The sequence below is a fragment of the Mirounga leonina genome, unplaced genomic scaffold (genome assembly GCF_011800145.1).
Source record: "Mirounga leonina isolate KUSES-001 unplaced genomic scaffold, KU_Mleo_1.0 Mir_177, whole genome shotgun sequence".
Taxonomy (NCBI): domain Eukaryota; kingdom Metazoa; phylum Chordata; class Mammalia; order Carnivora; family Phocidae; genus Mirounga; species Mirounga leonina.
In genome coordinates this window covers 9058772-9085288 of record NW_023270459.1, presented here as the reverse complement: position 1 = coordinate 9085288, position 26517 = coordinate 9058772, and the positions used below count along the sequence as shown (strand labels likewise).

The following is a 26517-nucleotide window of genomic DNA, read 5'->3' as shown; positions in this document are numbered from 1 at the left end:
AAGGCTTGTCAGCAGGCAAGTGGCAGAGTTGGGATCACAACTTGGGTCTGTCTGGGTTTATACTTCAAGTTCTTCCATTGTCACTTTTGAGCTCTAGGAAGCAGAAAGTGTTCATGGAATGTCTACCACATCCCTGCTCTCATGGAGCTGGTGTTCTAGTGTGAAGAGATGGTAACTAGCATGGAAGCAGATAAAAGTGAGAATCCTAAAAAGTAGTAAGTGCTATGAACATTTAAAAAGTGAGGTGCTGGAGGATGCTTGGAGGAGCGTGGAGGGCCTTCTATGGGAAGGATGTCAGGAAAGCCTCTTCATTTGGATTGAGGCCTGAGTAATGCAAAGGGGTAGACCATGCAAAGATCTGGCAGAAGTACTGCAGGCAGAAAGATCAGCCAGTGCCAAGACATGGAGGCAGGAGAAAGGAGAAACCAATTGTGATTGATATGAGTGGCAGGGGGCATGCAAGGAAGTGGGAAAGGTGGGTCAGATAATACGGAATTCTAGTAGGACATCTGGGTTTTATTCTAGTTGCAGGGGGAAGTCATGGAGGGCTCAAACACGGAGAATGACATGATCTGGTTATTTTTAAAAGCTCCCTCAGGCTGCTGAGCTGAGAATAGATTGGGAGTGCATGAATCAGAGTCTTTGGCTGCTAGTGATAGAAAACCTGATGCAAACTGCTTTAATCAGTCAAGACATTTACTGGCTTCTTTAACCAGAAGTCCAGAGGTAATGCAGATTTCAGAATTGGCTGATTCAGCCCTGAATCAAGTTCTGTGAAATAGTGAAGAACTCAAGTTCTGTCTCTTGGCTCTGCTGACCACAGACTCAACTACATTCTGAGTCTAGGGGATGTCTAGGCAGTCTTACTAGACCTGAAATATGCTTTGTACTTCCCCACCAAGGGATAGACTTTTTTTTTTTTTTATGGAAATGCTTCCGAAGAATGAGGGAGAACTTTTTCAGAAGCCTTCAGGAAACCTCTGTCTGTGAAGTATCACATGCTCATTCCTGAATCAACCACTTATGGGGTAAATGCATTGCCTTTAGACTGGAGCTGGGGGTGAGTCAGCTTCCTACAGGCACAGGAGTTGTGTGGGCTAGGGCTGACCATCTGAAGGAGGGAAGGTCGGTTGGGCAGCCGACCATGTCCAAGAGTGGAAACAAGGAGGCCAGAGAAGAAGCTACTGAGGTGGCTGAGGTCAGAGAGATGATGATGGAGCTAGAGGAGGTGTATGAGCAGTCAGATTTGGCCTCTTTCAAAGATGTTGACACCAACGTCTATGCAGTGAGGAAAAGAGAGGAATTAACATTTATCATTTGCCCAAGTTTTCCTTCTGTCTTCCTTTGAAGCAAATGGAAAAAGGGTGTATCTGGACTGGGGAGCAGGCCAGGAGAGAGGGAAGAGAAATAGAGCAAGCAGGCACACAAAGGTGTAAACTGCAGGTAACTCCAAGCCTATTCCCATCTGTACAATGCTGAAGGAACAGGATCCATCCATTTCTGTTAGGAGTTGGAGCAGAGGTGGTTGTAAGGCCAAGGCCAGTTCCAGCCAGTAAGCATTAATTGGGTGCCTACTGTGTACAGTATGAGAAAAAGGGCATAGTTCTAAAATAAGAGAAAAAGAATGGGCAAAGTTATCCTTGAAAAATCTCTTAAATAGTCCAAACATAGCACTATATTAATATAAACACAGTAATTAATACACGGCAAAGTATAATTGCATATTTTAATTCACTAAACAGGCACAGGAAGGAGTTGACTTTGCTAAAATTAAATGTTCTTACGAAACAGCTTTGGTGCATTATCTAAGCTCCTATCGCCAGATGCAGCGCTAAACGACTGGTGCATGGAGGATGAGGAAGGCGCAAGGCTAAGACAGTGCCCACGTCCAAGAGCGCTCACTGAGCGTCAATCCCGCTAGAATGAAAGATTCCAGAGGGCTACAACCCACCGCAGCCTCGGCTGACCTACCCTAGTCGCGCCGCTCCCGCACCACGTGACCCACCGGGGGCGGGGCCAAGGGCGGAGGCTGCGCGCGCGCTTCCCGGCGTGCCGCGCGGGGCGGGGCGAGGGGTGGAGCTTACGAGGGAGGCGCGGAGGAGGCGCGGCCGCCACAGGACGCCCGACTCGGCCCGGCCATCGGACAGGCGCCTCCGGCTCTCAGCGGCCCGCCTGCTGCTTCGAGCCCGCGGCGGCGGCGGCGGCGGGCGGCATGCGTGTGTGAGATGCGGCCGCGGGTAGCCCGGACGCGAGCAGCGGCCGCCGCGGCAGCGGAGAAGGCAGGCGCGGCCTCCTCAGCGCGGGGCGCGCAGCGCATGAGGGCGAGCACGCGGGCGCTGGGCAGCCGCCGGCCACGCCGCCTCCATAAACATTTGTTTAGGACTCGTTCGCCCCGCTGAGGTCCCGGCGCCCCCGCCATGGAGGCCCCGCCCGACCCCGGGCCCCACGCCTCGGCCTCGGCCTCGGCCGCGGCCGCGGCCGCGGCGCCGCTGCGCGCCCCGGAGGTGGCGCGGCTCCGCGAGGAGCAGGAAAAGGTAACAGGCCGCGCTCCGGGCCCCGCGCTTCCGCCGGTGGTCTCGGGAGGCGCCCGCGCCCCCTTTCCCGGGGCTGGGACCCTCGTCGGGGTCCGATTCCCCTCCCCCTCGCCCGCCCCGGCAGCCCCCTCCTCTCCTCTGTGGCCCGCAGCCCTCCGCTCTGAGGCCCAGCTCGATCTTGACCCGGTATCGGGGAGGAGCACAGCCTCTAGGCCTGGAGAGAGAAAGTGTTGGGAGAAACTTTTGTCACGTGCTTTTGTTGTCTTTTGTCTGGAGCCCTTTGACCTTCGAGGGGAGGGAAGGGATGGGAAAGAGGGAGGTGACAGTCTGTTTAACTTGCATATCAAAGTGAGTTTTTAGACTTAATGAATGCAACAATGCGTGGGAATTATTTTTGGTTTGGGGTACGCGGTAAATGGAAGTGCTCACCTTAATAGCTTTTTTAAAAAAATTGTTGCTAAAATGTATACTCTTTGTTGCTCTTTATCTGATTGCATTTAGAAGTTTCATTAGTTTTGTAATGATAGCCTTCATGTGCAATTCCAGCTTTGGTGGTTTAGTTTTTGTCAGGATAGGACGCTATTTTATTACATTTTAACTCCAGTCGTATCATACGTGAGTTTTAATCTGCCAGTGTAGAGAGAAAATTTTGCATTTCCTAATGGGATTGTATATGAAGAAGTATGCCCAGGTTAAGGAATACGGTGTTACTGTTTAATCTGAGATTTTTTCCCTTTGGATTCTGTAGCATTTCAGGTTCAGGTTATTTGCTGAGTTTGAAATTCTTACTTTGACAAGCAGCATTACTTTACTTAAAATGTCCTAGGCCATACCGGGAGTATCTTGGTTAAAAGGGTTAGGAAGTTGCAAAACTCTTCATAGTGGGAATCCCTAACTTTCTATTGAACATTCCTGTATAAAAATAACTATTTACATAGATACATAAATATACTCAGTTCAGCTAGATGAGGGACTTTTCATAGAACCTAAAAAATTCTGGTTTGCTTGGAAACCACCTGTTAGGATGACTGGGAATCTTTCCTACTTATTTTATGCATTGTATTTCCTTTTCTGAGAGCCATTTTTTTTCTAGTGCCTTATATGACTGCTGGGTTTTAAACTTGGCTTTTTTTTTTTTAAATCCAACAAGTATTGTGTATTTAAATTACAAGACGTTAATGGATCTTAATTTTTTTTAAGAGAAAAAGAAAAGACAGCTCTTTATGAGAACAATTTGTTCATTTTTGGCAAAAGTATTTACATTTTTTGTTCTTTTAGGAAATGTGGAACAGACCCTCAGAAGATGGTGTTTCCATTGCCTGTAGTCTGTTCTGTAGAGAAATTACTTGTCTCTTTCATAGTATAACATGTGCATAATGCTGACTTTGATATGTTTTCTTCTGTTTGTCATGGTAAAAAGAGATATCCTTAGTTTTATTCTGATGTTAGTGTGGCTGAAATACAAAGGATACATTTTGGGGTGCTCTGAACAGCTTTCTGGTGTAATATTCAGTTACATTTGAAGACTGCCTTTTCAGTTACAGTCCTGTGGGAACCTAAATAACTATTTTCAGTAGACATTATGTTACCAAATTTCTGTGTTGTGTTAATGTTTTGGCACATAAAATAAGCATGTGTGTGTGTGTGTCATGGGTATGTAAAATCATTCCCAGTTGATGATAAAGCCTTCCCTAAATAGACTACACTGTATTTTAAAGGATCTGCTGCAGTGAACAGGAGACCCATAATGCCACAAAATATACTGGTTAGATAGCTATACTTTAATTATAGTTTAGTATAGGAAAACTTTACCTAGTAAATACTCAACATTTTTTTGTGAGGGACTTTATTTAGGCTTTAAAACCAACCCAGATACAGTACAGTAAAATAGAAGTGTTGGGACATTCTTAGAATGAAAAAAGGAAAAATGTCATTGTAGCTTTATATTTGTGTGACACTTAGTATTTTTTTATATAAATTCAGTTAAATGTGCTTTAGGACTTGGGTTTTTCCAATGGTTTTCCCAATGTGAGAAAGAACTAACACCTGAAGAAAATGATACGAATGACTATGTGTGTGTGTACCTAGCTAGTAGGCTTTAGATGCAGAGGAGAGAAATTAATTCATCATATACAGTGGATACCTTAGATTTAGGGCATTATTTTCACTGGGAGCCTTGTTTGAGAACGGCTGCCAGGTAATGTGGTTTAAATGTTGCTCATCATTGTTTTTTGTTTTTTGGATTTTTTTTTTTTTTCCAAATTCAGCTAAGACGTATGACAAGTTGGTTCCTCTCTCTTTTTTCCTTTGTTTATACTTTGGAGCAATGAATAACAAGTACAAAAAATTAGTGACTAAGGAAAAAAGACAAAGGAGGAGCATAAATGAACCCCAGCCTCAACAAATGGCAACATCTGTAATAAATGGACATGATCAAATATTTTAACATTGTTTTCATTTATAGTATCAAGGCTGAGACATTTTCAAAAACTTTTTTTTTTAGTTAAAGCTCTTGTTTATTCCTTTTTGATTTAGCAAAAAGACATGTACAGAAAGGTTCCCTGCAGCTTTGTTTATAATAATGAAAAACTAAAAATCCAATGTTAGGATATTGATTAAATCATGATAGTATGAGGAGCTTTTATGCAGACATTAAAAATTTAGAGCAGTATGTGTAGTGTGGTTACAGTTACGTGTATATGTATGTATTCACAGTTTATATAGGAAAACACCATTAAATGTTTTTAAAGCACACAATTTCATTTCTTATTTTAGCTAAAAGTGAGTGAAATTGGATGGGATTTTAGCTCTTTCAATAAAGGCTGTTGAAAAAACTTACTTTAATTAATTGTAATGAAACTGGGATGTTGTATCTTTAATTGCTAAATACATTCTGGGCCTGAAAAATGGCTCTTGGCTAGTTTGAACACCAGTTAATGTGGTTTATTTTCTTGGTTATTCCAGAATTGATAGATATAATTTATTCAAACATCCGTTCCCCAGTTGATTTCCTTTTTTTTTTTCCTTGGAGGTTTTATTTGCTCTTAATTCTCTGTCAGAAGATTACAGTGGGACAAGAAAGAATGTAGCTCATCTTTTTTTTTTCCTTTTAACTAAATATGTTTTTACCAATGGCAGTAAAATATTTGGTGGAAAACGTGAGCTACTTTGGAGCTTTTCTAGACCGACCTATGCCATAAAAGTTATGATCTAGGACTGTAGGGGGCTGTTCTAGGGAAGTTTCCTGATACTCAGATCTTGTTAAATCTAGTTCTATCTTAGAGTTGCATTATGTTGAAATTTTGGTTTCTTGGCCAGGGTAATATTTCTACAATATCTGCATTTTATATTTCCAGGTACTATTATCTTTTGTTAGCAGAATTACTGAGATTTTATTGTAATGTGAAAAAAGTGGTATATAGTATTGTTTTCATAGGTTTATAGGATAATAGTAACTTTGGAGAATTCGTGAGTATAATATTATTTTGTTATGATTACTGCTGAGTGACTCTTATAATTATCAATTGGAGTTTGGAATAATTTATACTTTCCTGATGTAGAACCTGGATTAACACTAAATCTTTCAAATTCTTCATAAAGCAGAACAATTAATTTAACTTAATGGAGGGTTTTCATATTTCTTATGATAAACTGAACTGCCCATAGTTTAAGAAACTGTCAGCCGTGTACCTCATACAACAGCTGTTCTTCTCTCCAAGCCCAGAATCCAAACATGTAACTTTTCAACAAATACTGAGTTGAATGCCAATATTGAATGCCACATGGCAGGCACATACCTACTACATGCCATCCTCTGCTGAGGATACAGTAATGAACAAAACAAAGTCCTTGCTTTTGTGGAGATTACATTCTAGTGGTAAAGGCATGGAATAGGCACATTTAAAATGTCCGATGGTTTGTGATAGGTAAAGCTAGGTAGAAGAGAAGGTTTTGGTTAAGGAGGATATTTTGGAAAAGACATTTCTAGTCCCGGCAACCAGCTCAGAATGAGTCAAGGTGAGAGTTGTGCCAGGCTATTGTAAGGATTTTGGTTTTTATTTTTATGATACGAGAAGCCATTGGAATGTGTTTTGAGAATCATACTGATCTTCAATTATAAGCATCCATTTCTCCTGTGTGAAGAAAGGGATAACGGGACTGGGGGGTTGTGTTATATATAATATAATGAAAATTCTGTGTGTGCTAGGCTGATACTAGAATCTTCATTGACTCTCTTGATTTTTCAGGTGAACAATTTGGGTTGTTTGTACTTTTTGCCCTGAACTTCTAATGGGGTATTTGTCTTCAGTTCTACCTATAATGCTTGTTTTCCAAAGTGGTTATACCAATTTACACTCCTGTCAGCAGTGGGTGAAAGTTCCAGCTATTGCACGTTCTCATCACCACTGTTATCTCTTTCATATTGGCTAGCCATTTTAATATTGACTAATGGGGTTGATCACCTTTTCAAATATTTATTGGCCACTTGCTTTTTTGTTTTGTTTGTTTTTGGTAAAATACTTGCTCATCTCTTGTCCATTTTCCATTGGGATGTTCAGCATATTCTAATTGGTTCATAGCAGTTCTTTATGTACTTTTGATATGAGTGCTTTTTTTTTTTAAGATTTTATTTATTTATTTGACAGAGAGAGAGAGCCAGAGAGCACGAGTAGAGGGAATGGCAGAGGGAGAGGGACAAGCAGGCTCCCCACTGAGCAGGGAGCCCGATGTGGGGCTCCATCCCAGGACCCTGGGATCATGACCCGAGCCGAAGGCAGGTGCTTAACCATCTGAGCCACCCGGGCGCCCAGATATGAGTGCTTTTTGGAATGCTTTGTAAATTTCTTCTCTAGTCTGTGGCTTGACTAACATTCTATAATGGTGTCCTTTGATGAAGAGAAGAAATTCTGAATTTTAACAATCCTTTATGATTGGTGGTTTTTGTTTTTTGTTTTTTGTCTTGTTTTTAGGAAGTCTTTTCTACCCTAATGTTCTGAAGATATTCTCTTATCTTCTAGCTTTATTGTTTTGCCTTTCATGTTTAGATCTACAATCTACCTGAAGTTGATTTTGTATATAATGGGGGACTGAGGTCAGGTTTCATTTTTACCATTCCTAGTTGCCCCATCACTATTTATTGGAAAGATTGTCCTCTTTCCATTGCATCATTATCTTTGTCATAAATAAGGTAACTATATGTGTGGGTCCATTTCTTGACTCTGTTCCAAGGGCCTGTTTGTCTTTTCTTGCAAACCTATACTAATTATTATAGCTTTATAAATCATCTCGATACCTGGTAGTGTAAGTTTTGTTGTGATTCCTCAAGATTGCCTTATTTTATCCTTCCAGTCCTCATGCTTTTTATTTTTCTTGCCTTTTGCACTGGCTAGAATTTTTTTTTTTTAAAGATTTTATTTATTTGACAGAGAGAGAGAGACAGCAAGAGAGGGAACACAAGCAGGGGGAGTGGGAGAGGGAGAAGCAGGCTCTCTGCCGAGTGGGGAGCCTGATGCGGGGCTCAATCCCAGGACCTTGGGATCATGACATGATCCGAAGGCAGACGCTTAACGACTGAGCTACCCAGGCGCCCCCTGGCTAGAATTTCTAGTGCAAGGTTGAATAAAAATGGTGATGGTGGGTGTTAGGGGGTAAACTTTCAAAATTTCACCATTAATGTGATGTTTACTGCGGATATTTTTAGTATTTACTTTTTATCAGATTAAGGAAACTTCCCTATATTCCTAGTTAGCTAAGACTTTTTCTGAATGGGTGTTGAAATTTTATTTATTTATTTATTTTAAAAGATGTTATTTATTATTTATTTGACAGAGAGACACAGTGAGAGAGGGATCACAAGCAGGGGGAGAGGGAGAGGGAGAAGCAGGCTTCCTGCAGAGCAGGGAGCCTGATGCAGGGCTCGATCCCAGGACCCTGGGATCATGACCTGAGCCAAAGGCAGACGCTTAACAACTGAGCCACCCAGGTGCCCCAGGTGTTGAATTAGAAAATGTTTTTTTTTTCTTCTTCTTCTTCTTCTTCTTCTTTTTTTTTTTTTAAAGAGAGGGAGAGGGGAGATGGGAGACTCTCAAGCAGACTCCATGCTGAGCACGGAGCTGGCAGTGCTCGATCCCATGACCCTGAATCATGACCTTAGTGGAAATCAAGAGTTGGATGCTTAACCTACTGAGCCATGCAGCTGCCCCTAGAAAATGCTATTTCTAAATGGAGTATTATAAGTAATTTATTGAAGAGTGTGTTTGATCTTTCTAATGTTGAGGTTCTCTCCTTTTTTTTCCCCCCACTTCTAAGAAAGGCAGAGTTGTAAGTTACATATGTTTGTTTATGGCTGAAGGTATATTTTTTAAGTAAATGAGTTTTTAGAACTAATTACTTTTGAATTATATTTTACTTTAGAACAACTTGTTTTTGTTACTGTTGTTAGCACTTACTATCCATACCAGTTATGTACCGTGAGAAAAAACAACTTTGAGTTTAGTCTTCCGGAATTTTTTTTTTTTTTTAAGATTTTATTTATTTGTCAGAGAGAGAGCGCACAAGCAGGGGGAGAGGCAGGCAGAGGGAGAAGCAGGCTCCCCGCTGAGCAAGGAGCCCGATGTGGGACTCCATCCCAGGACCCTGGGATCCTGACCTGAGCCGAAGGCAGACGCTTAACCGACTGAGCCACCCAGGCACCCCTGGAATTTCTTAATAAACATTAAGATACAATATTTCAAGAGGGGGGGAAAACCCCATTTTCATTATATTAGGTCTCTCCAGATTAGAGTAGAAGACAAGAATAGTTCCAAAACTGATAGGGAAAGGGAAGAGGAGGTGCAGTCTATGCTTCAACCATAAGTGCTTGATGTCTTCTCATCTAATGTTTTTAGTATGGGTTTAAAAATCTTTTAGCTTGGGGCGCCTGGGTGGCTCAGTTGGTTAAGCGACTGCCTTCAGCTCAGGTCATGATCCTGGAGTCCCTGGATCCAGTCCCGCATCGGGCTCCCTGCTCGGCAGGGAGTCTGCTTCTCCCTCTGACCCTCCCCCCTCTCATGTGCTCTCTCTCTCATTCTCTCTCTCAAATAAATAAATAAATAAATCTTAAAAAAAAAAAATCTTTTAGCTTGCATCATTCTTTCCTTCTTCTCCAGATTGGTGTGAGTTCCAATCTTTTTACTCTGCCCTAGGGCAGTGTTTTTTTTGGGGGAGGGGGCAGTTTTTTCTTTTTTAAGCCACAACTGTTTATTTTGAAAATTTGTAAAACAACAGAAAAGTTTAAAGAATAGTTTAGAGTCATCAATAATATTTTGTACCACTTGATTTTTCTTTATATGTCTGTATTTCTTTCTTTCTTTCTTCTTGTTGAACCATCTGAAAGTAAATTGCAGACATCATCATGTCTCTAATACTTAAGCTCATCATATTCTTTTAGAACAGGGTCATATTCCTACATAAACATAGTATCTTTTTTCATACCCAAGATATGAACATTGGCACACAATGTTATTATTTAATATACTCAGATGTCTTCAGTTTTTCTAAAAATGTCTTTTATAGCTGTTTTTTCCATCCAAGATTCGATGAAAGATTGCATTTGGCTGTCTTTTCCCTTAGGCTCCTGACATCTACAACAACCCCCTTGCCATCTTTTTGTGTTTATGAATTTGGCATTTTTGAAGAGTTGATGGAAGTTTTCTTTTGGAATGGCCCACAATTTGGAGGTGTGTGTTGAATAAAATCATGAAAAAATTAAGTTAAACATTTATGGCAAGAATCCTACATAGATGATGATAGCTTCTCACTGCCTCACAGCAGGAGATACATGTTACATTATCCCATGATTGGTGTTGCTAATTACTTGTTTAAGGTGGCATCTGCCAGATCTTTCCACCATAAAAGTACCCTTTCCCCTGTATAAGGATTAAATGCTTGAAGACTATACATACCCTGTTCCACAACAACCCTTTACCATGGGTATTCCTTGTCTGAATTAGTTATTATGTTAATGTTTGCAAATTAGTCATTTTCTAACCATCTATGTTGATAGCTGGCAGTTTTCTGTAAAGAAGAGCCCCTTCCCCTCTTTTCGTATTACTATAAACTTTTTTTTTTTAACATTTAGTGTGTGATAATTTGTCATTATTCCTTCTAATGCTTAAATTGTTTCAGTTTGGCCAATGGGAGCCCCTTGAAGCTAGCTCTTGCCTCCTTTTGGCATGTTCCTTAATTCCTAGATGATCACTCTGGTTTTGGGCACAAGGTATCCCAGGCTTACCTTGTAGTTTTCTTGCCTGAGTCCTGAAACTGACTATTTCTTAGAAGAGCTTTGTTTCTTTTTAATGAGAAATGGTTAGAAATCAAGATTTGGGCTCCAGTATTGCTCATTGCTGCTGTGTGTTAATTTCATCAAAGCCTTTCAGTGGATAGTGGAAATATATTAACTTTCAGTATACCAGGAAAAATAGTCATCACGTTTTTCAGGTCCTAGGTCCAAGGGATCCTTTTTACTTTTTATTTTTTGGAGTAATTACAGAAATAATTTACATAAGAATAAGGGATAATAATAAACAATCTTATTAGATATTTTAATAAGAATTTAAACATTGCTATCCTCTTTGTATTAAGTAAATTTTGGTATACAAAGATCATGTGAAATTTAAGAACACTGCCACATGTCCTTTTAGAAAAATGGGATAATCCAGGTTCTTTTTTTTTTTTTAAAGATTTTATTTATTTATCCATGAGAGATAGAGAGAGAGAGAGGCAGAGGCAGAGGGAGAAGCAAGCTCCCCGCAGAGCAGGGAGCCCGATGCGGGACTCGATCCTAGGACCCTAGGATCATGACCTGAGCTGAAGGCAGACGCTTAACCGACTGAGCCATCCAGGCGTCCCTGGGATAATCCAGGTTCTTGCTGCATGCTATTACATGATGAAGTTCTTGTTGAATGACTAATTGGATGGGAATACTCTTACTTCCTTTGTGTTCTTATAAGTATATCATTGTTCATTCATTCATTTTTTTCCTCCTCAGTTCAAATCAGTCATCTTTTATTCAACATCCACTATATTCAAATACGTGTAGTTCTCTTCCCAGTTTGCATGGTTTCCCATTTTCTAGGATTTAGGGAGATAACAAAGATAAACCATTACATAATCTTTGCTTTCAAAATTCATTTCCAGTGCTGTTACCTCCCCCCTCCCCCATTCTCTGAGTCTCTGACCTCAAGCAACTTACTTAAAACTTGTAGGAGTGAAAAAAGAAATAGAATGTAGAGATTTTTTATTTCAGCAACCTTGTTTATTGTGATAAAATATATACAAAATAAAATTTGCCATTTTAACCATTTTAAGTGTACATTTCCATGGCATTAAATACATTAACTGTTTTGGATCCATCACCACTGTTTCTAAAACTTTTTCAACACGCCAAACAGAAAGTCCATAACCATTAAGCAATAACTCATTCTCCTCTCTCTTGAGTCCCTGCTTACCTCTAACCTACTTTCTGTCTATATGAATTTAACAATTCTAGATATTTCATATAAGTGGAATCATATGATCTTTGTCCTTTTGTGACTGACTTATTTCATGTAGTGTAATGTTTTTAGGGTTCGTCCATGTTCATCATCATCATTTCTGTTTATGACTGAATAATATTCCATTGTATGTATATACCACATTTTATTTGTTCATCTCTTGATGAGCACATGGATTGTTTCCACTTTTTTGCTCTTGTGAGTAATGTTGCTGTGAACATTGGTGTACAAGTATCTGAGTCCTTGTTTTCAGTTCTTTATGGTATGTACCTAGGAGTGGAATTGCTGAGTCATACGGTAGTTGTGTGTGTAACTTTTTGAGGAACGACCAACTGTTTTCCACAGCATTTGCACAATTTTACATCAGCAATGCATGAGGTTTCCTATTTTTCCACATCTTTGCCAACACTTATTGTTCATTGTTTTTAGCTATCCTAATAGGTGTGGAGCTATCTCATTATGGTTTGGGTTTGCATTTCTCTAATAACTAAGGATGTTGAGTATCTTCCCATGTGTTTATTAGCCATTCAAATGTCATCTTTGGAGAACTGTCTATTCAAATCCTTTGCCCATTTTCAAGTTGGGTTGTCTTTTTGTTGTGTTGTAGTTCTTTATTCTAGGTACTAAACCCTTATCAGCTGTATGATTTGCAAATATTTTCTCCCATTCTATAGGTTATTGTTTCACTTTCTTGATAATGTCCTTTGTACAAAAGTTTTTAATTTTGATGAAGTCCAGTTTATCTATTTGTTTTGTTGCTCATGCTTTAGTGTTGTATCTAAGAACACATTGCAAAATCCAGGGTCATGAAGATTTATACCTGTTTTCTTCTAAGAGCTCTGTGGTTTTAACTCTCATATTTACATCATTGATTCATTTTGAGTTAATTTTGTATATTGCCCATTGATTGTTGAGTTTGAGAGAATTTAGGATTTTGTCATCTGAAGATTTATAATCTGAGATTTAATTTATATTAATTTATATTATCATTTTTTACCTTTGTCTAGTGCAAATATGGTGGCCACTAATCACATGTGGGTATTAAGTTTAAAATTCAGAATTATTAAAATTAAATAAAATTTAAAAATTCCTCAGTCGAATTGACTGCATTTCAGGTGCTCAATAGCCATACATTGTTGCATTTGACAGTGCTGATTTAGAAGCTTTCCATCATCAAAGAAAATTTTATTGTACAGCACTGGTCAAGAAAGCTGCTATTTTTAAAATTCATATTCTAATTTGTTTAATAATTGTGAAATGTCTTCTTCTGTCACTTTTTTTCTCCTTGCCATCATGGACAGAAAATGAAAATTTATGAATTGTCGGGGCGCCTGGGTGACTCAGTTGTTAAGCGTCTGCCTTTGGCTCAGGTCATGATCCCAAGGTCCTGGGATCGCACCCCACATCGGGCTCCCTGCTCCGCGGGAAGCCTGCTTCTCCCTCTCCCACTTCCCTTGCTTGTGTTCCTCTCCGGCTGTCTCTCTGTCAAATAAATAAATAAAATCTTTAAAACAAACAAAAGAAACAAAAAAAAATTTCTGAATTGTCAACTGTATTTAAAGCTAAAAACAGACTACAAAGATAGTGTCTCTTGGCCTTTATACCTTTTTTGAAAGATGGTGTAGTACTTTGGACAATACAATAAGAAAACTGAAGGATGATTTTTCACGATTGATTGCAGTATCCTTCTAGGTGGTTCCATGATTCCCCCCCCCCCATTTTTTACTATATAGTTCTTTTTTTTAAAGCATAGTTAGGAATAATAAGTGATCGTGAAGTGTAAATTACTAGGGTGATGAAATAACAAGACATAGGAAAAATACAATCACTAGGATCCTGTAATGTAACTTAGACTTACAAAAAGGTTCACTGTACTCATATAATAATTGTAAGATAAAATGAGTTTTATTCTTTTACTAAGTAAATTTTCTCCATTTTTTTGGAAGACCTTTAAGAAGTCATGAAATGCCAGTCTTTGCAAATAATTAGAACTACTCAAAAAAGAAAGTTGAAAACTAAAATTGTTTAGTGGATCCTGAAACTTTTCATTCAGATCCATTACCATAGGGTTCTTCTTAAAATTTCTGCCATCTATATTTGAATCTCCTGTCTTCCATAGTAAAAACCTTGGTTCTCAACAACATCTGTATTTATTCATTTGTTCTATCCTACAATATACACAAAATAGTTTTAGAATTACTACATTAATACTGTTGCCAACAGCAAACCTGTGAAGCGAAGCTCAGGATCTCCTTGCAGTTCCATTTGTCCTTATAGAATTAACTCCCTTAAGGTTGTAGAGTTAGGATACTAATCTCAAAAATGCTTGAGTTATTACTACTTTTTCTGTGCAGTTATCTCTTGGATTTGATGTACAGTTTCTATTTGTATTGGATTGTAATGTTTGCTTTTTTATCAGTTTGACTTAATTTCGTTTTATAAATACATAAAACATCTACATGGTGTAAAATCACAGCTGTGTCAAAAGATATACTGAGATAATTAATTCCATTCTTCTACCTATCCCAGTTAATATTTTCAGTAATTCCTAGTTTATCCTCCCGGTGTTTCTTTTTTAAAAATAAATATGAAAATATACCTATCTTCCCTCTCACCTTCTTACACACAAGGTAGCATGTTATATTTTGCCCCTTGTTTTTCTCATTAAATTTATACCTAGGAATTACTCTGGTTCATAGAGATCTTTCTCTGTGTATTTTATGGTTGTATAGTACTCTATTGTGTGGTATCTTTTTTTCAACTGGTATCTTTTTGATGGGCATTTGGTGGTTTTCAGTCTCTTGATAATGCAAATAATGTTTCAGTAGAGCACTCTGTGTATGTTGTTTCTCATCTGTGAAGTGATTTCATGTGAAGTCCTAGAGGTGTGATTATTGATTTGAAGGGTAAACTGGTTTTGCTTTATAAACTTCTAGTTATCTTCTCAAAGAATATTACTCAATTTAACTTAAAATATTAAGTAAAAAGAGGTAAGAGGATTAGAAGAATAAGATGGTCAAAACCTAGAGAACAGTGTGTTTGGTTCCTTGAATTGGCTATTTCCTGTGATCTCTACTGCCATTTTCAAGGTATCATTTCTTTCTTTTTAAATTAAATTAAATTAAATTTAATTTAATTTTTTTATTATTTAATCACCATACATCATTAGTTTTCGATGTAGTGTTCCATGATTCATTGTTTGCGTATAACACCCAGTGCTCCATTCAATACGTGCCCTCTTTAATACCCATCACCAGACTAACCCATCCCCCCACCCCCCTCCCCTCTAGAACCCTGAGTTTGTTTTTCAGAGTCCATAGTCTCTCATGGTTCGTCTCCCCCTCCGATTTCCCCCCTTCATTCTTCCCTTCCTGCTACCTTCTTTTTCTTCTTTTTTTTAACATATAATGTATTTGTTTCAGAGGTACAGGTCTGTGATTCAACAGTCTTACACAATTCACAACGCTCACCATAGCACATACACTCCCCAGTGTCTATCACTGAGCCACCCCATCCGTTCCACCCCTCACTACTCCAGCAACCCTCAGTTTGTTTCCTGAGATTAAGAATTCCTCATATCAGTGAGGTCATATGATACATGTCTTTCTCAGATTACTTATTTTGCTCATCATAATACCCTCCAGTTCCATCCACGTTGTTGCAAGTGTTAAGCTTTCATTCCTTTTGATGGCTGCATAATATTCCATTGTGTGTGTGTGTATATATATACACACACATACACACACACATATATATATATATACACACACACACCACATCTTCTTTATCCATTCATCTGTAGATGGACATCTTGGCTCTTTTCATAGTTTGGCTATTGTGGACATTACTGCTATAAACATCGGGGTGCACGTACCCTTCGGATCCCTACATTTGTATCTTTGGACTAAATACCCAGTAGTGCAATTGCTGGGTCATAGGGTAGCTCTATTTTCAGCTTTTTGAGGAACCTCCATACTGTTTTCCAGAGTGGCTGCACCAGCTTGCATTCCCACCAACAGTGTAGGAGAGTTCCCCTTTCTCTGCATCCCCGCCAACATCTGTCTTTTCCTGACTTGTTAATTTTAGCCATTCTGACTGGTGTGAGGTGTATCTCATTGAGGTTTTGATTTGTATTTCCCTGATGCCAAGCGATGTTGAGCACTTTTTCATGTGTCTCTAGGCCATTTGGATGTCTTCTTTGGAAAAATGTCTGTTCATGTCTTCTGCCCATTTCTTGATTGGATCATTTGTTCTTTGGGTGTTGAGTTTAATAAGTTCTTTATAGATTCTGGATACTAGCTCAAGGTATCATTTCTTACTTGGAGGCAGTAATTCCTGCCTAGTCTTGGTGGTTCCACTCTTAGTTCCCTTTGGCCTATTTTTGAGAGCTGTCTTTTTTTTTTTAAACAACATAAGTAGAATTATGTCACTTTTATCATTCTAATTCCCATTGTACTTAGCACAAAATCCAGGGTCAATAAAATGTGATTTGAGACCCTTGTATTGTCTGACTCATTTTTTTTAGGTTCATTTCTGGCTACTCCTCACTTATTTACTGTACCTTAAGGTAATGACATGTTTTTTGGGGGGTAGAATACTCTTAAGTATGTTTCTTTAAAAATACTTTATTTGTTCTAAAGAAATCCTAATAACAATATAGCAAAAAAATAAAAAAATCCTATTTAATCTGTGGATTTGATCATTGTTCCTAAACCTTTGATTTCTTTGGTTTTTAAAATTTTTAAAAAAATCTTTTAGAGAGAGAGCATGTGCATGCACAAGCAGGGCAGGGGGGAGGGGCAGAGAGAGAGAGAGAATCTTAAGCAGGCTCCACCTAGTGTGGAGCCTGATGTGGGGCTGCATCCCACGACCCTGAGATCATGACCTGAGCTGAAATCAAGAGTTGGATCCTTAACTGACTGAGCCACCCAGGTGCCCCTGATTTTTTTTTTTAATGAATCAAGTAATACTAAAGTAATTGCAAATGAGTGCTTTTTCCAGGGAACAAAAAGACAAGACTGAGTTTCGTTCCAGACACTGTGTTGGATACCGTGATACATAGGGAAATATGTTAACAAAACATAATACAGTGTGATAATTTTCTCTTTTTAATTCTTTGCTTTTCATTTGCTTCTCAAGCTACTGTAAGCTAGCCTCCATCTTTTCATTGAAATTACTCTAGCTGAAGTTATTATATTTCACTTGCCAAACTCAGTGGACCTTTTCTCAGTTCTGGCCTTCCTTGACTTCTGTTCTTCATTTGAAACTTTAATTGCTCCCTGTAAACTATTGAAACTGTGTACCTTAGGAATTTTTGTGATTTCACTTTTTTTGGGGGGGGGGTCTTCTACCTCTTTATTGCTACTTAGTCTCTAGTTTCTTCATTCGATCCTTAAATATTAGTAATCCCTGTACTTTCCATTTTTGGCTGTCCTCACTTGTTATTCTGCCTGTGCTTTCTTATGTATTCCTCCTGTGTGCCCTCTGCTGTTGCCCACACCTGTTGCTTTTTGGGTAGCTTCTGTTGGATGTCCCATAAACAGTTCAGTCTCATTTACTAAAATTGAATCGATCACTTTTGTCGCTAATCTACATGTTGTACATCCTTATCCCAATTCTGGGCAACACCATTTAAACCAGAGTCTTTTTAGCTTGTACTGATCCATCTCTTTAATTCTACCAATTTACTAAATCTTGTCAATTCTTTCTGAGTGATATATAACTTCTAAAGGGACCACTAGCTTATCTTAATTAGGCTCTTATTTGAAAAATAATGTTACATTTTTCAGTTAAATGTTACTATGTTAGATATTTTCAGTCTTTTTGTTAGCCTTCTTATGTTATCTCATTGTGCTTTTATTTTTGAAGTTCTAATCTGTGAACATATTTCTCTATTTACTTAGGTCTTTAAATTTTCTCATCCATCACTTAGTTCAAATTTAGTTCTACCTATCTTACCATGTATTTTCCACTTGTCATATTTGTTCTTGTTCCTTCATTTCTTTTTCTTTTGTGTTATTAAGATATTTTATACTCTTAAACTCTGTTAGCTTTATAGTTATATGGGTTTTATTTTCCTTTGTTATTACCTTAGAGATTACAATATGTAACATTTACTTATTACAGGCTACTTTAAATTGGTAGGAAATTGTTCATTGATCTTTTGAAATTTTGCCACTTAAGAAATAATTCAAATAATTTTTGATAGTTTAATTTTATTGACCAACCCTGTCTCATTTGTGTTATCATATATTTTACCTCTACATGTGTTTTTAACCCTGAAACATTAGGATTATTATGGTTTTAAACATTGTTTTCATGTTTATTTAATATTAAGCTGGTAGGTTCACCCCTTCCCCCAACACTTTTAAGATGCCATTCCATTATCTTTTGACTTTCTTCATTTCTGTTAGTCTTCTGTCAGTGATAGTGTTTCCTTCTCTGAATATTTTTTTTTTTTTTTGACAGAGAGAGAGACAGTGAGAGAGGGAACACAAGCAGGGGGAGTGGGAGAGGGAGAAGCAGACTTCCTGCAGAGCAGGGATCCCGATGCTGGGCGCGATCCCATAACCCTGGGATCATGACTGGAGCCGAAGGCAGACGCTTAACGACTAAGCCACCCAGGTGCCCTTCTTTGAAGAATTTGTATATATTTTCCCCTTTATCTGCTTTAGGATTTTCTCTTCATCTTTGGTTCTGTCCTCCTTTGTATGCCAATTTAGATACCTTCTATTGAATTGTATGTATCTAATCTAGTAAACCCACCTACTAAATACATAGTCTCAGTTGTCTTTACAGAATTTGTTTTCTTGTTATTTAAGTGGATTCTAGGCCTCTATTTTCGTGAATATGTTTATCATAAAGTGTCTTTTAACCGCAATATGTAAATCAAGTGAGAGTCTGTTTCTGTTGTTTATTTTTACTCTTGGTTTTTCCTCAGCTGCTCCTATTTTCATAGGCTGCCTTGTAATTTTTGATTGGATGCCAGACATTGTAGTGAAAAATGGTAGAGACTCTAGGTGATGTTACTTTTCAAACACGAGTAAGTTTTCTTTTAGTGGCCAGTTGAAATTTTTTTTGGTCTCTTTGAATATTGCTCTTATTCCTAGCACGTAACCCTTACTCCTGAGGCATAGCTCTAATTCCTTATGGAGTATGTCTTTTTCATAAATTACGTGATCATGTATATGTAATTCTGTTTTTCTTTATTTCATTGTATTATTTGTCTCTACTGGCATGAATACCACATTTTCTTGCTAGGTCTTGGTATCTAATAGTAAATTCCTCTAACTTTGTTCACCTTCATGATTTCCTTTACTTTTCTTGAGCCTTTGCTTTTTCATGAATATTTTAGAATCACCTTTTCAGTACTTAAAAAGTAACCCGCTGGTGTTTTGCTTGGAGTGCACTGAGTCTAAAGATTAATTGGGGGACTGTTGACATTTTTACAGGAAGTTTTCTAATCCATGAACATGGTATATCTTTCAGTTTTCGTTCTTTTCTAACTTCGTTCAGCATTGGCTTTTAGTATATAAATCTTGCATGTGTTTTACATTTATCCCTTGATATTTGGTACTTATAATTGCATTTTGTAATTTAGCTGCTGTTCGTCTTTTGCTGGTATAAGGTCATATACTTGATTTTTGTATATTGACTGTTAAATGTATATTCTGATAGTATGTGTATAGATATATACAGGCCTATTGTTTGCATAATAGAAGTTTTATTCTTTCCAGTTCTTAAGGCTTTTATTTTATTTTTTCCCTATTGAATGATGTAGGACCTTTAATACAGTGTTGAATAAAAGTAGTGATAATAGGCTTCCTTATCTAGTTCTGCATATCATGGGAACAGCTTTAAATACTTTATCATTAGAAATGATCTTTGCTGTAGGCTTTTTGTTGATAGTCTTTATAAAAATAAGGAAATGCTCTCCTGTTCCTAGTTTGCTACCTTTATCATGAGTAGATGTTGAATTTTATCGCATGCTTTTCTGTGTTGAGATGTTAATGTGGTGAGTTAATTTGATTTTTTTTTAATATTGAAACACCATTGCATTCCTGAAAAAATCCTCCTTGTTACGATGTATTTATCTTTTCATATAATGTCAGATTAAATTTCATATTAATTTGTTAAGGTATTTTGTTTCTGTGTTTCATGAGGGATATTGGTGTGTAGTGTTTTTGTTTGTTTTCTTGTAATGTTCATGTTTGGTTTTGGTTTCATGGTTATGGTGGTCTCATAAAATAACTCATTTTTGTGTATTTTATAAAAAAGCTTGTATACTATTGGTATTGTTTTTAATGGAAATAATTCATCAGTCAAGTTGTCTGGACCTACTATTTTCCTTCTGTTGATATTTTAAAATAGGTCTCAATTTCTTTGTAAGAGGGCTATTCATATTTTCTAATTCTAATTGTGTCAGTTTTGGAAATTTGCTTTTCAGGGACTTTTTCTTTTTATCTGAGTTTTCAAATTTACTGTCCTTGAGTTATTTGTAATATTCCCTTTTTAATATCTATAGATTTGTTAGTAATGTCCTATTTTTAATTCCTTTTATTTGCAATTTGTGTGCATGTGTTTTTCCCCTTAATTTGTCTTTCTGTGGGCTTAATCAGTTTTATCAATCTTTTTAAAGGAACAATTTTTGACTTTTTTCTCTAGTAAGTTGGCTCTCTACATCATTGATTTCTATTTTTATCTTATTCTTCCTTTTAAAAATTTCCTTTTGGGGGTGCCTGGGTGGCTCAGTCGTTAGGCGTCTGCCTTTGGCTCAGGTCATGATCCCAGGGTCCTGGGATCAAGCCCTGCATCGGGCTTCCTGGTCTGTGGGAAGCCTGCTTCTCCCTCTCCCTCTCCCCCTGCTTGTGTTCCCTCTCTTGCTGTGTCTCTCTGTCAAATAAATAAATAAAATCTTAAAAAAAAAATAAAAATTTCCTTTTGGCTTTGATTTTTTTCTAGTTTCTTGAGATGAAAGCTACTAGAGATGAAAAAGTCATTGATTTTTGTTCTTCTTTGTAATATATGCATGTTGAGTTTTAACTTTTTCTCTAATCATTACCTTAGGTATCTATTGCCTTTCTACTTGACTTAATTTTTGTTTTTAAATTTGTAGTAAACTATAACATATAATCGTTTAAATCAACTTTAAGCATACTTTTCAGTGACATTAAGTACATTCAGATGCAACCATCATCACCATCCATCTCCAGAACTCTTTTTTATGTTGTAAAACTGAAACTAGGCATTAAGAAATCCCCATTATGCCTTTCCCATATGCTGGCAACTACTATTTTATATTCTGTCTCTATAAATTTGACTACTCTAGGTATCTCACATAAGTGGAATCTTACAGTATTTGTCTTTTTGTGACTCTCTTACTTTACTCAGCATAATGTCTTCAAGGTTTACCCATGTCGTAGCATATTTCTGAATTTAACTTTTAAAGGCTGAATAATATTCCATTGTATGTATACATTGCATTTTGTTATTGATTCATTCATTGACGAACATGAATTGCTTTCACCTTTTCATCTATCGTGAATAATGCTGCTATGGACTGAGTGTACAAACATGTTTGAGACCTTGCTTTCAACTGTTTGGGTATATAACCAGAAGTGGAATTGCTGGATCATATAGTAATCCTGTATTTAGTTTTTGAGGAACCACCTTACTGTCTTCCACAGTGGCTGCACCATCTTACATTCCCACTAGTAGTGCACAAGAGTTTCAGTTTTTCTATATCCTTCCAAAAGTTATTTTCTTTCTTCCTTTCTTCCTTCCTCCCTCCCTTCCCCTTTCCCTTCCCTTCCTTTCCTCCCTCTCTCCCTCCCCACTCCTTCCTTCTGAGCCATCCTAATGGGTGTGAAGTGGTAACTCATTGTGGGTCTATTTGACCTGCTTTTATGTTCTTTTTCAGCCTTCCCTTGATTTAATCAAATATGTCATGTTGCATTTTCTCCCCTGTATGAGCTTGTGATACATTTTTTTTTTTTACATTAAATATACCATATACTTATATTGTATCCTTATGCCATCTTTTTTACTAGGGTAATTTTTTCTAGAGATCACAGCGTGAATTCATTTATTCATTCTACTTCTTGCATTATTGGTTTCATGTGTTTTAATTCCATGTTTTAAACACCACAATACTTTATATAATTATTTGATGTGCTCAATATTGATTTACCTTTACTTTTTAATTTTTTTAATTTTTTAAAAAAATATTTTATTTATTTGACAGAGAGAGAGCACAAGTAGGCAGAGCGGCAGGCAGAGGAAGAGGGAGAAGCAGGCCCCCCGTGGAGCAGTGAGCATGATGCGGGGCTTGATCCCAGGACCCTGAGATCATGACCTGAGCTGAAGGCAGACGCTTAACCGACTGAGCCACCCAGGCACCCCCTACCTTTGCTTTTTAAAATTACCTGTGCAGTTGTTCTTTAGTTCTTTCTGCATTTACGTCACTCTGAATAGTCACTGTAGCATTTTTTCCTCAGCTTTATTGAGATGTAATTGACATATACCAGTATATAAATTTAAGGTGTACAGTATGTTGATTTGATATGCTTATATATTGCAAAATGATTATCACCTTGGCATAAGCTAGCACCTCCATCACATCATATGATTACCTGTAGTATTTCTTTTAGTGAAAATTTGCTGGTGAAGAATTTTTTGTGTGTGTGAAAATGTTTTTATTTTTTTCTTCACGTTGAAGGATCTATTTGCTGTACATAATTACTGATTTTCAGTTTTTTTTTTTTAGCACTTTAAGATTTATTTCTCATTTTCTATCGTTTTTTTTTTTTTGTTGTTGTTGTTGAAGTTCCTTTCTAGCTCTTCTAGTTGCTACTTTGAAGGCAGTGTATTTCCTCCTTGCTCCTTCTTGCTGCTTATAAAATTTTCTCTTTTTTGGGGGGTTTCATTTGTGTAAGTATGTTGTTCCTTGATGTAATTTTTTTCTCTTGCTTGAGGTTCTTAGAGCTTTTTGAATCTGTTGGCTGACACCTTTCTCTTTATTTTAGAAAATCCTGTCATGGTAGGTTCAAATATTGCTTCTGTCACATTTGCTCTTCCTTCTCTTTCTGGGTTTTCAATTATACAGTGTTTCTTACATGTCTCTTACTGGTCTTTTCTGTATTTTCAATTTTTTGCTTTCAAATCTCTGGGCTTTAATTTGGAGGTTTTCTGTTGACCTATAATGAAGCTCAACTAGACACAAATGATGGTAAAAATGATAATATAAAATTAAATCTCAGATTATGAATCTTCAGATGATAACATCCTAAATTTGGCAATGGGCAATATACAAAATTATTCAGAATGGATCAGTGATGTAAATATAAGAGAAGGAGACAAAATGATTGGTATCTCTGGTAAAACAGTGGGTATGCAAGCTGCGATTCAAGCATTATTTCACATTCAGAAATAAATATGGGTTACAATCCCCCATCTGCAATTCAGAAGTCTAAAAAGCACTGAAAACAAAGTTATTCCTAAGTGTGTGGCATATTCATTTGTTGACAAACTGATTGGAACTGATTTGAGTGAAGCACGTATTCCACTTACTTTGAATATTCATATGTTTTATTGCCAGTGTTACTGTATTTGATACAGAGTGGTGTTTCACTGGGGGTTGGTGTTTCATAATGTATGTTATGCGTACTGTATTACTTTGTTAAGTTATGAAAATTTCTAAGTTGAGAAACATATCTGCTCCTGAGGTTTTTGGCTACGTGATGGTAGACCTGTACTTCTTTAAAAGGACTTGATGCATGCTTCTGTATGGCAGGTGAATACGTTGGTGAATAAAGTAGACATGACCCATAACTCACTGGGTTTTCAGCCAGTACAGTTAGAGTTTCCTGGATTCCTAATTCAAATAATCCTAAAAACAGAACCCTCCTAACATCAGGGTCTTCATTTTTAGACATATTGCTGGATGTGTATGTTACCAGTCTCTAATATTTCCATTATGACAAAACTAGCTTTATATTTGGTATTATGAGTAATAACTGAAAGAAAAAAGAGCCCTAATTTGTAGGTAGAACCATGAAGGGAATGGAATGTACAATACCAAAGCATGTTAGGCGTAATCTAATGTTTGTGTGTAAAGAGACTGGGTTTGAATGTGAGAAGTGCCCTAGAAGCCTGTGTAGGAGAAAACTGGACTAAATGTAAAAGTAAGGATTAAAGATGATCATTTTGATTCCATCCTAACTACATTTTTGAATAAGGACATTTGAGTGTTTTAACAAGTGGCTCTATATAATTGGAGTTAAACTTTTGGTAGTTTTGGTATTTTTGATTTTCAGCATATTTGGAGAGCAAACTTATTTGAAATTTTTTTGTAGAAATACTCAGTTCACTGCAGTTTATTACTGTTTATTGCAGTTTTCTTTTTAAGAACCTGTAGTTAATTCCTTCCTTCTTTGCAAAGAGGCTTATTAAGAAGACTTGTAATATTTTACTAATTTTTTAAAAAGATTTTATTTATTCATTTGAGAGAGACCGAGAACGAGCCGTGGGGAGGGATGGGGGGTGGGGGGAGAGAAGCAGACTCCCTGCTGAGCAGGGAGTCCGATGCCGGCTTGATCTCAGGACCCAGAGATCGTGAACTGAGCTGAAGGCAGTGGCTTAACCCAGTGAGCCACCCAGGTGCCCCTAATATCTTACTAATTTTGTTCAGGTATGCGTTTTGTATACTTTGCTAATGACTTTTATACATTTGTGTAATTAACTGACAAATACATCTTTGAAGAATTTATTTTCAACCTTTTAAGTAATTGTCAGATAACAGTGCATGTGTACTATCCATTGGTTTTAGCCACCACTGATACTTTTCTCTTTTTGATTCAGCAGCTTCAAAACCCAAAATTGTACCATCTGTCAGAAGACAGTCTAACCAGAGAAGCAAACTATAAATTTAGACAGCTCTGATTAATACAATCCTCAGATTATTATTCTGTATATGAATCTGTAGTGGGAGAATTTGAAATCGAAATACAGTTAAGGGGGTTTTAGAAGTGAAATGAACATTTTTTAGAGAAGTGTCATTTGAGACTTAAGCTTATCCTTTTAGGCTTTCTGTTCCAGTCTAATTTTAATGTGGCACTGTATTTAACAGAGAAAACTCATGGGTTGATGCCCCCTTGTGGTCTCTTACCAAAATAAATAGCACGAATGGAAATAAGTAATGGAGATCTTAATACATGTTAAATCATTCATTCCTTCCTTTATAAAATAAGTTTTAGAAAGTTTCTTCTGAGGAAAAACAGCAAAGGAATTATAATCCCATATTCCATATAGTTTGTTGGCTTTAAAATTTATCAAATATTTAACCTTTTGCAACAAAACTTGCTTGTACGATAGCTGGACACTGACATAAAGAAAAAGAGGTTGTTGGGTTTGTTGTCTACCACTGTCATCCTGGGCATCTAACTCAGTCATAAGTGCCTCAAAAATATAATGAGATGTGATAGTAATTAGAGGCCTAGTGTTCTCCTCCCCCGCCCCTCAATGCACACAAAGAAATGGGGCTTGGGAAATTTGTTTATACTTAGTTACTTGACCTAAAAAGGGCCAGGAGCTATTGGAAGAAATGAGGGTTTTTATTAGCCAGTTGATGAATTTAAGCTTATTTGCTTTTACTGACATTGGTAAGGTCTTCTTTGTGTGTGAGTGTAGGTTTGTGGATGAAGTGGAGAAGTGGCTGCCGCAGTCAGTGTTTTAAAAAAGAAAGACCAAAGATGCAAATAGCTGCTTTTCTTCTGTCACGCAATAAGGTGCATGCTGGTTGGAGGTAGTCTAATCCAGTGAGTATGGGCTTTGAGATTAGATAAGCCTGGTTAGATAGACCTAGTTCTAAAACTGATTTTTTTCTTACCAGTTCCTGGGCGGTTGCATAATATTGGCTAAGATACTTCAGTTTTGAACACAGGTTTCCTCTCTTTAAAGAAAGGTTAAAAACCTACCTTTGCTGATTTTCATCCAATGAAGTCTTGGCATATACCACTGTTACTACTCTTAGGGTAAGGGCAGTTGTGAATTACAAATTGCACCGTGGACTTTCTAACTACTGGGTTGTTGGTAAAGATTCTTAATGATAGAATGTGTCTTAAAAAGTGGTAAATCAACTCATAGTCCTTCTTTACTGCGGACTTAATGCTGTACTACTGCATAAGCACATATTTTATTTATAAATTCCTGGCTCTAAGTGTGATTATATCACATTAAAGAATTTACTAGGTCAAAGTATTTTAATTGTTGAAGCCTACTAACCAATTTTATTTTTTTTATAAAAATGATTCAATAAGATTTTTTTCTTCAGGAGTAACAGTTGCATGCTTTGGCAGGTTTAACTTAAAAAACTATTATTGTTGCTCCATAGCCATCTTACTTATTAAAAAAGCTTCTGTGAAGGACAACAAAGTAATGAAATGTTTTTCTGT

The 26517-nt window shown here is 37.3% G+C and overlaps 1 protein-coding gene across 1 annotated transcript in view; it reads left to right on the top strand.

Annotated features, from left to right (window-relative positions):
- Nucleotides 1–2089: 2089 nt before the first annotated feature.
- URI1 (URI1 prefoldin like chaperone) overlaps nt 2090–26517 on the top strand; it is an 81595-nt gene continuing 57167 nt past the window's right edge. Inside the window, exon 1 of the mRNA XM_035023539.1 lies at nt 2090–2534. Coding sequence (XP_034879430.1) covers nt 2418–2534 — 117 coding nt within the window. The 5' untranslated portion in view covers nt 2090–2417. The remainder of the gene's footprint in view (nt 2535–26517) is intronic.